Source organism: Anoplopoma fimbria, chromosome 16 (assembly GCF_027596085.1).
Source record: "Anoplopoma fimbria isolate UVic2021 breed Golden Eagle Sablefish chromosome 16, Afim_UVic_2022, whole genome shotgun sequence".
Lineage (NCBI taxonomy): Eukaryota > Metazoa > Chordata > Actinopteri > Perciformes > Anoplopomatidae > Anoplopoma > Anoplopoma fimbria.
In genome coordinates this window covers 25,718,136-25,728,816 of record NC_072464.1, presented here as the reverse complement: position 1 = coordinate 25,728,816, position 10,681 = coordinate 25,718,136, and the positions used below count along the sequence as shown (strand labels likewise).

Here is a 10,681-nt window from a genome sequence, read left to right as displayed (position 1 = left end):
GAACTGGTCTTGAAATGTAAAACCAGTTCTCCTTCAGGATCAAACAGGTGTTTAATCTGCTCTGAGCTCTACTGGTTCAGCCAGACCTCCAGGAGCCTGGACCTCCTCCAGAGACATATATATATATATATATGTCTATATTTATATCACACAGGAAACACGACACACCTCCAGGTTCTGGGTTTATGTTTGTTTTTATGGTTTAAAGGGACATTCTGTGTTTTTATCTTTACTAGTTTTCTTTTTCTTTCATTTGAATTTATTTGTACAATGAAAATAAATGAACCATGAACCTCTACACACATATAAATGTGTGTATGAATATATATATCTATATCTATATATTAGATATAGATATATATATAGATCTGTAGTGTTTATGACATTTTACAGTGTAAAACTTGTCGGTTCTCTTTTGTTGACATAAACATTCTATAAAGTTTAATATTAAGTGATGAGCTGAGAATATGTTGATATATTGATCAGGTTTCGTGGGAATCAATACTCATTCCTTATCTTTAGTAATTCATTTAACAAAAGAAGTTCGTCAAATGTTTAACGTAAACAAAACATACAAAGTTTGTCTAATTAAAATATAGACTAAAGTGTTTCTGATCAAAATAAGAGAGTTTGATGTTGTGTTCTTCAGAAACAGATTATTTTAAACTAATTCTAATTATTATTTGATCATCTTAAGAAAAGATCAGAATCTCAGTTAATAGAAGATGAAACAGAAACCCGTCTGGTTTTAAAGTTTAGAGAAGTTTCTGCTGAACGAACGTCTAAACTTCATAGTTAGGAACTTAGTACATGAAGTATTTTCTTGTTCATTGTTTGGAGGATCGTCTTGTTTCGGCTGCTGCTTTCAGTTTCTTTATACAGTATTTTCTATATTATCCTTCTGTGTCTGACATGTTCTAGTACCTGTTGACACTAAAGTCCATCAGAAAAACAAAACTATTAACTTTTTTACATTTAACAAAGAAAATCCTCAAATGTTGTCGAGATACAAAACGTTGTCTAAATACAATAAAAAGTTTGATTTAAAGGGGAACTTGAAACAGATCGCATCATAACGTGTTTTCTAAGTGTTTTTGGGGGAAAGCCACCCAAATCCCAGAGTTGCATTGTGGGTAATGTAGGCTCCAGGCTTTGAAGAAGAATGAATGGTTCTGCTGAATAGAGTTTGATCGTTTTGTTTGATCAATAATAAATCAATCATGACACATGAAACTTAGATCAGATACTCGGCCCTTAAATACAGAAACTGTAGATACATGTTGTGTATTATTTTGAAGTGTTTCTCGTCGTCATGGTGATTCAGTAAAGACCAGCGTCTGATTTCTGGGCTGTAAATCCGTCAGTTTGATGGTGGTTTCTCAGAGCAGCTGAGTTAATGTTAACGTATACAAATGTATTAATTGTTCATTTTAATGGCATCAAAAGGCATTTCCCAGCATGCTCCAGTGTGGAGTGTTGGTGTTGTGTTTGGTTACTGCGACCAATATGATCATTTTCTTTCAGTAACATAATGATATAAGTAAAGATTTTACAACTGTTATAATTGAATAACTGTATATAAAGAAATCCTACAAATAATTAAAATATTATTATTATTATCATTATTAATATTATATATAACAGGCAGGATGAACGAGTGAACTAGCAAATGAAAGTTGTAAAGTTAATTTAGTGTTTTTTAGTGTTAATGAGGCTCCTGTTTTGAGTTTTGTGCTTTGTTCTGACCGTTTATTTATTCTCGTTTGTTTGTTTGTCTGTTTGTTTGTTGTTTGTTTGTTTGTTTGTTTGTCTGCAGGGTGCCGACCAACATGTCCACACAGGCGCCGACGTTCACGCAGCCGCTGCAGAGCGTCGTGGCACTAGAGGGTAGTGCCGCGACGTTCGAGGCTCAAGTTAGTGGTAAGAATGCTTTCTGACTGAACTGAACGCTCAACATCTGGTTTTATTTATATATATATATATATAATTATTTTACAGTAAATGTTGTTGTTGTTGTTCAGGTCCTCTGGGTTCTCTGACAGCAGGTGTGGTTCTTCTCTCCTCTGCAGGTTCTCCAGTTCCTGAGGTGAGCTGGTTCCGTGATGGCCAGGTTCTCTCCGCTGCGGCTTTGCCCGGCATTCAGATCTCGTTCAGCGACGGCCGTGCTGTTCTGAGGATCCCCGCTGTGACCGCCGCACACAGCGGGAGATTTTCCGTCAGAGCCACCAACGGCGCTGGACAAGCCACGAGCACCGCCGAACTCCTCGTTACAGGTGAGAGCACAGATACAAGTGACACAGGTAGACTCTAGTTGACAAATTAGACTGAAGATCATGTATTTTGTTCAGTTTTAGGGGAAATAGAGCTGCGTGTCATCAGCGTAGAAACATGACATTATACTTTCTAAAAAATAGACCCCAGTGGAAGCGTATATAATGACAATAAAATATGGCTCAAGATGGAGCCTTGTGGTACATCACTGGAGACAAAAGCAGCAGATCATTTCATCTGCCAATTACTGTTTAAAGTACATAAAGTCTCTGAGCACCGCCAAACTCCTCGTTACAGGTGAGACACACAAAACAACCACAAGAGACATTAAACAACAACATAGAGACACAAAAGAAAGAAAAAGAAACACAAAATTACACCAAAGAAATGTAAAACAACCACAGAGAGATGTAAAATAACATCAAAGACACTTTAAACTGCCACAAAGAGGTGAAAAACAACAACAAGGAGACGTTAAATTACATCAAAGACACGTAAAAACAACCATAAAGAGACGTAAAACATCCACAAAATGACCCAGAAAAAAAACATAGACAATAATTCTATTATGTAGGTACCTAAAATAATAATGAGGACACAATGTTAATCTTATCTACGCTCTCTTTGGATAAGTCACAGTTAAATATTGCGTTTCAGCCTCTGAATCTAAGTTTATCTCTCGGCCGAGGGGCGTGGCCTGTTCCTTCATCAGGTGGTAAAACCGATATAGATGCAGCTGTTGCAGCATAACTTTCCTTAAGAGGAATCTCAAACTTATTAAGTGGTTAACAACTTGAGCTTGAACCAGGAAGGATCAAATGTCTGAGTCCTCGATTCAAAACTCCTCAACTAGTTGATGATGAAGCAGCTTAAAAATGTGAAAGAGAGTTTATCTTTATTCTCGTCTTCTTCTTCACGTCGTACTGGGTCGGTTTTATTCTTCACTGGACTTAAACTACTTTAAATCCTCCCATGTGAAATCAGATTTAGTTTAATCTGCAGTTTCCTGCTGTAACTGTTTAATTCCCCCAAAAAGGATCATAATGTTTACATGCAAGTTATAGTAACTGGATCTGAAATGATTGGCTGATAGTTGATCTTTGGCTTTTGGCTGTAGATATTCTAGATCTCTCCTGATTCCACTACTACTAAGTTAACGTGTCATAATAAATCCAGCCTACTGAAACACATTTTTTCTGTCTCTGCAGCCGAGACGGCGCCTCCAAACTTCCTTCAGAGGCTGCAGAGCTCCTCGGTGAGACAGGGCAGCCAGGTGAAGCTGGACGTCCGAGTCTCCGGCATCCCGACTCCCGTGGTGAAGTTCTACCGAGAGGGAGCCGAGATCCAGAGCTCCACCGACTTCAGGATCCTCCAGGAGGGAGACCTGTACAGTCTGCTGATCGCCGAGGCCTTCCCAGAGGATTCTGGGACATATTCTGTGACCGCCACCAACAGCAGTGGAAGGGCCACCTCCACCTCTGAGCTGCTGGTTCAGGGTGAGAGCGTCTCCACCAGTTTAAGATCCTCTGGATGTGTTCAGACATGTTCCTACATCACGTAGATCAGCTTTAACCGACCTGTGTGTGTTTGTGCTGCAGGTGAAGAAGCCGTACCGATGAAGAAAACCAAGACTATCATGTCCTCCTCCCAGATGTCCTCCTCCCAGATGTCCTCCTCCAAGACCAGTGTGCAGAGGGTGAGACACGCATGTTCACTTCCTGTTTCCTGTCAAAACACTCATAAACATCGTAGCTTTACATTATATTACATTACATTACAGTCAATGAGCAGACGCTTTTATCCAAAGCGGCTTACAATAAGTTGCTGTTCTATAAGTACAGACTCCTCACAGAGAGTGACATCTGGTGGCTGAGTGGTTTTAACCCTCTGAACACATTTTACTTCTTTATGACGACTAGATTTTAACTGTGATATAAAAGTAATTCAGTTTTGTAGAAACAGAACAATCATGACGACTAGAAGTAGAGAGAACTCAAACATGTGTTTAGTGCAGAATAACACAATTATAATGACAGAAATCATCAAAAAGAAAAAACACAAGTTGAATTTCTTTGATAATTTACTAAAATTCTGGAATCTTTATATTCAAGTGTCCACAAGTGTTACCAATGTTGGAATAAGAAATGGAGGCTCTACATGCTGTATATATTGAACTGTTTACATTATACAGCCTCTCCTCTGTGTTTTTGTCACATGACTGTTGGTCTCAGATGAATCAATCATGTTTTCATAGTTTCTCTGAGGAGCTCAGAATTGAATGTTTTTTTCAGAATGTGATCAAAGCAAACGGTTTATTTGGGGCAAAGGTTTAAAGGAGACATGTAGAATAAAATGTTGATGAAATATCACCATTTTAAGCTTCGTTTTCGTTGCTTTTTCTAACAGAAACGTTCGTCAACACATGATGTGTTCAGAGACTGTTGTAAAGATGAAAATCTGACAATAATGATGTTTTTTACAGCTTCTGGTTAGGATAAACGGTCTAGTTTTGGCAATTGTTTAAATATAACAAGCTTTTGCATTCCTCTGGCTGGTTTTGGGTTCAGAGGGTTGATAACACGGTTAAAGATGAACCTTGTAGATCCTGAAGTTCTCCAGTAAACACATGACTCCATCTGTCCCCCTTCAGAAGATGGAGTCCAGCTTCCAGGCCACCGCCATGATGGAGATGCACATGGAAGGAGGAATGATGACTCAGCATTTATCTCACAAAACCCCGCCGCGGGTTCCCCCGAAGCCCACCTCCAAGTCCCCCCAGTCCTTTGTTTCCAAGGTGACGGGAGGACGCCAGCAGTCACCTTCACCTGTCCGCCATGTGAAGGGGCCGACGCCCGCATCTGTCAGGTACGACCGCCGTCACCGAGCCAGATCCTCAACCACCGTCAGATAAAAATGATCGAAGTGAACTCCCTGAGGTCTCGTTGTTGGAGGTGTAACCCCCCCCATCAAGGTTCAGTGCACATGTAACCCGCAGATTAATACCACAGTTTAACGTTAACCATCACAGTGTAGATAAAGTTTTACTGAAGATCGTTTTCCTCCAATATTCAGTAAAATATGAGATCAGAACTTCATTTATGCTTTTCTAGTTCAGTTCAGTTACATCATGATGCGTTCAGGCTCTGTTAAAATTAGTATTGGGTGAAGGTAAATTATAAAGTTATCATGATGTGTTCAATGTAATCTGGTAAAATGTAGTAATGTCTGTATCCTTGTAGACCAGCTGCTCTAATGAAACTACAAAAGGATCTGTATCTGACATTATGGATCATCAATAATCAATAATTACTTTTAACAGCAAAAAAACGTGATCTGAGCTGTGACTGTTAGGACCCGTCTCTCATTGTGTACCGTGTGTCCTCTGCAGACCCGTCTCTCCGGCCAGCAGACTGTCCATCTCCCCCATCAGACCAGTCAAGTCTCCCATCATGAGCAGGAAACAGGTGAGGTCACTGATCAGAGTTCAGGTAGCAGCCTCCGTAGGCCTTCTCCGCTAACGTTCTCACTTCCTGTTCCAGCTCTCTGCGTCTGCCGAGGTCCTGCCTCCATGGAAGCAGGCCGGCTACGTGTCTGAGGCCAGTTACACCAGTATGACCAGTATGACCAGTATGGCCAGCATGACCAGTGTGAGCAGCGCCACCCAGCTCCACATGGAGAAGCACTGGGAGCAGCAGGTCGGCGCCGTCAGAGAGGTGAGGAGGGTGGAGCTGCAGTCTTGATGATGATAATGAATATTTTAGTTCATTAGAGTTCTGTTAGAAATATTCTGATTAATTATCATGAAATATTCGTGACATCACCAGCATGACGCTGCATGCCGGCTGATTGAAACGTGTGATGAAGCTTGACTTGTGTTGTACACACTAAAGTACAAGTACACGAAGGTACAAGTACACTAAAGAACAAGTACACTAAGGTACAAGTACACTTAAGTACAAGTACACTTAAGTACAAGTACACTAGCTTCTGCCTGAGTGTTGATGTGTTGATGTGCTGTGAACGCGTCAGGGCCATAAGAGCGTTGCCGTGGCAACCGTGATGGCCGCCGTGGAGGACGCTCGAGGACGGGGGCCGTCAGAGGCCGCTGAGTCCGGAGAGCAGGTAGACCTCCACCCTGTTCCCCCAAAACCTCCACCTTCTTCTTCTTCTTCTTCTTCTTCTTCTTCTTCTTCTTCTTCTTCTCTGGTTTTCACTTTAACAGCCCATAAAACTACTTCACAGAAATGCTGTCGTAGAAGCTTGATTGGTGCAAATTAGCAGAAAACTTTCCTGCTAGATGTTATGATACTGTGTGTGAAAACAGTTCTTCCTCTTCTTCTTCTTGTTCTTGTTCTTGTTGTTCTTGTTCTCCTTCTTGTTCTCCTCCTTCTTCTTCTCCTTCTTCTCCTTCTTCTTGTTCTTCTTCTTCTCCTTTTTCTTCTTCTCCTTCTTGTTGTTGTTGTTGTTCTCCTTCTTGTTGTTGTTGTTGTTGTTGTTCTCCTTCTTCTTGTTGTTGTTCTCCTTCTTCTTGTTGTTCTTCTTCTTCTCCTTGTTCTTGTTCTTCTTCTCCTCCTTCTTGTTCTTGTTCTCCTTCTTGTTGTTGTTGTTGTTATTGTTGTTCTTCTTCTTCTTGTTCTTCTCCTTCTCCTTCTTCTTGTTCTTCTTCTTCTCCTTTTTCTTCTCCTCCTTCTTCTTGTTCTTGTTCTTCTCCTTCTTTTTCTTCTTCTCCTTCTTGTTGTTGTTGTTGTTCTCCTTCTTCTTGTTGTTGTTGTTGTTGTTCTTCTTCTTCTTCTCCTTGTTCTTGTTCTTGTTCTCCTCCTTCTTGTTCTCCTTCTCCTTGTTGTTGTTGTTGTTATTGTTGTTCTTCTTCTTCTTGTTCTTCTTCTTCTCCTTCTTCTTCTTGTTCTTCTTTTTCATCTTCTTCTCCTTCCTCGATGTATCTGCTGTTTTTACTGTAACTACGAGATGAAGTCCATCTTCTCTTTCTTCACAAACTGCATGTTCCACTCTTCATGTTGCACGATGCATCGATGTACTTTATGACCTTCTGACCTTCTGACCTTCTGGATTCATTGATGATTGTTTTGTATCGTATAATAAGACCTTCTTCCAGTCCTTTGGCGGCGTCTCTCCCTCCAGACTTCCTGTCACGGAGTCTTGAGCTCTGTGCTGGTTTTTGTGTCTCCAGGCTGAGGGAGGGGTCAAAGCCGAGGCGGTGGCCACAGTGGTGGCCGCCCTTGACTTCGCTCGGGTCCGCCAGCCCGTGCAGGGGGAGGGCGGGGGGGCAGAAGAGGAGGAAGCTGCAGAGATGAAGACAGAGCAGCAGGAAGAGAAACAAGTTGTTGCATTGAAAGCACTTCCTGCTGAGCCGCCGCCGGTCGTCTCCGTGAGCTCAGAGCAGCACCAGGTCCATGTCTCTCAGGTCGGAGGATTTAATATCAGATAAGATGTCTGACTATGAGAGTCTCACTTTTCTTAACCGCCCCATGAACTCTGTTGGTCACTTCAGATTCAGAGATCAACAGAATCCTCCGCCGTCGCCTCGTCTCCAGCTCCACATTTCACAGTTTCTAAAGTTTCTGTCCCCAAACATGAGGCTAGCTCTGAGGTAAGAGAGGAGCATCCGACCCCCGACGTCCTCCATTCCACCTTTAACCCTCGCCGTCTCCACCGTGTGATGTGCAGTGATTCACTCTGACCTCCTCCTCACAGTGTCATGACGTCTCTCTGAGGCTCCACAGCATCACAACACATACTACAGTTATAGTTTATGGACTCAGTTATGATAGAAACTCACATTTTTATTCAAACTCTGTTTCTTCTGTAAGGAAGTTATGCTCCTCCATTTTATTTATTAATAAAGGTATTAATAAAGGTTCTTATTTTATAAGTTTTAAACTAAATAGTTAACTCTTACTTGACGGAAAACTGGCGGAAAAAAGGACTGCCAGAATAATCTTTTTGAAGTTCTGAAAAAGTTCTAAAAAAAAATTCGTGAAATTTTTAACACAAGTTTCATATATTGTGTGTTGCAATCTCACCTGGAAGAAAACATTAATGCTTTTATTCCCTCTGAGAACACTAAAAGAAATTGGAGCACTTCAACCTCTTGTGGCCAACATGCGTATTACAACAACAACAAACAAACAAACAAACATAAAACACCTTTTCCAAAATGTTTTCACCTGAGAGAAAATAATTAAGATCAGTCTTAAAAATGAATCACTACAATTATTTATTCTCAAAATCTGATCAGCCATGCTGTTTCCTCTTCATCTATTTTGGTAATCTAAGTGTCTTTATTCTTAGTATATTTATATTTTAGCACTTTTTGGCTTACAAAGAAATAATTAAATACCCAAGTAGAACTTTATAATGTTATTCAATAGAATAAAGTTCTGATACAGCTGGTCATGTAGTAATGCTGAGTTTCTAAACACTTGATGATAACTGAACAGCTCCATGAAGGTGAATCTCTAAGTGAAGATAGAGGAGATGTTAGGAGGTCCTGACCTCTGTGTCCTCAGCTGGACGTTGGAGTCTCTGTTCAGTCGGTTAACGTTGTTCTCGTTGGTCGGTCAGGTTTCCATCGCCGGCTCTGCTATCGCTGCTCTGCACAAAGAGTTCTCCTCCTCCTCCTACTCCGCTGCCAGAAAGATCATCAAACCCGTCAAGTCTCCCAGTCCGTCTCGCAGGGCGACGGCGGCGGAGGTGCGCTTGATGCCAGAGCCCCTCCCCCCACCGTTCAGAGACGTCCGATATCAGGTTGCGTCTCAGGCGGGCGGAGCTTATGCAGCAGTGAGTGAGGAGGAGTTTGAGGACTGGGAGCCTCAGGTTGGTCCGACTTCTTCTCCGTCCTCCTCCCTTCACCTCCTCTAATTTAACCCCGTGTGGACTGTCACCTGCGTCCTCCATCTTCACCTTAATGCAGCAGCCAATCACACGCTGAAGAATCCTCCTCATCCTCTTCCTGTCTTCACCTGTTGACCTTCATCCCTCCGTCCCCACTGCAGGGTTTTATCTGTTCTAACGGCTTCATCCCTCCATCCTCACAGAACTCCACCGCTGACAAACTCCTGCTTGTTTTCTGACTTTGACTCCTCATTTTGTTGTTTCTCTTCAGGAGGCGGCTGCAGTTCCCACCAGAGCTCAGGAGCCCGTTGTTCCTCCCACTCTTGTTGCTGTGAGTACTTCCTGTTTCTTTCCATCAAAATAATGAGTGGTACTATGATAAATAAATGAGGAGTAATAAGGTATCCTCGGCTCTGTGGATGGTGATGGTGGTCGGTCCTCCATGTTAGATTGATCCTGTTCATCTCAGGATGAACTATAATAACTTTATTGATCCTCTGACCTTTTATCATCAAGTCAACATGTTAATGTGTCCAATACTTTAGTTCATGACCAAACACCTGCAGAACTAAGTCATTCTGAAGGCTTCTGAAGGTGTATAAAGGCGTAAGAGAACGTATGAAAGCATAAACTGTCTGAAAGCGTAAGAAGACGTTAGAAGACTTAAGAAGACATAAGAAGGTCTCTGAAGGCTTCTCTGTTTCTCTGATCAGGGCTTGAAGAACACAAACGTGACGGAGGGCGAGTCGGTGACCCTGGAGTGCCAGATCAGCGGTCACCCTGCTCCCGTCATCATGTGGTTCAGAGAGGACTACAAGATCGAAAGTTCCATTGATTTCCAGATCAGCTACGAGAACAGCTTCGCCCGGCTGGTGATCCGCGAGGCGTTCGCCGAAGACAGCGGACGCTTCACCTGCACCGCCACCAGCGAGGCGGGAACCGTCAGCACCTCCTGCTACCTGCTGGTCAAAGGTAACTCTTGAGTTGGACACAAAGTGTTAATCAAGAGAAACAGTTTAATTATTCTGTTCAATTACAGAAGAGTTCAATTTATTTTTTGTCTTTTTTGTAGTAATTTGATCGTCAACAAAAACATTCAGTTTATTTCATTATTTCATTTTAGTGAGATTTTAAGGATTCTTATGGGACAGCTTTGACCATCTTTGATATGTACATTCTCTAAAACACCATTCGCATTAAATTAATGTTCCTCCAACGAGCTTCTAGAGCAGGGGTGGGCAATTATTTTTCCCAGGGGGCCAAATGAGCAACTGAAAATATTTTGGAGGGCCGGGCCAAAATGCCGAACTCAATTATGCATAATATACATTTTATTTCTATATAAAAAGCAGTAAATGGCATTGTTTTGACCGCTGGTAAGAGTGTATGTTATTATTTGGCAATTAAAAGGTGAGGTTAGCTTTCAAAAATATCATTTATTCAAATATAATTTCCAAAATGATAAACAAAATGTGAAACATTTGACTCATTTTCAGTCACATTAATAACAAAGGGCATTTTGAGTTTCATATACTATTGAAACAAGGATTTTCTTAGC

At 41.5% G+C, this 10,681-nt stretch overlaps 1 protein-coding gene across 1 annotated transcript in view; it reads left to right on the top strand.

The window, feature by feature from the left end:
• Positions 1-1,829: 1,829 nt before the first annotated feature.
• ttn.2 (titin, tandem duplicate 2) overlaps positions 1,830-10,681 on the top strand; it is a 201,248-nt gene continuing 192,396 nt past the window's right edge. Inside the window, 9 exon segments of the mRNA XM_054614804.1 lie at positions 1,830-1,920; positions 2,070-2,273; positions 3,480-3,767; positions 3,870-3,967; positions 4,922-5,136; positions 5,660-5,735; positions 5,811-5,984; positions 9,395-9,454; positions 9,837-10,095. Coding sequence (XP_054470779.1) covers positions 1,830-1,920; positions 2,070-2,273; positions 3,480-3,767; positions 3,870-3,967; positions 4,922-5,136; positions 5,660-5,735; positions 5,811-5,984; positions 9,395-9,454; positions 9,837-10,095 — 1,465 coding nt within the window.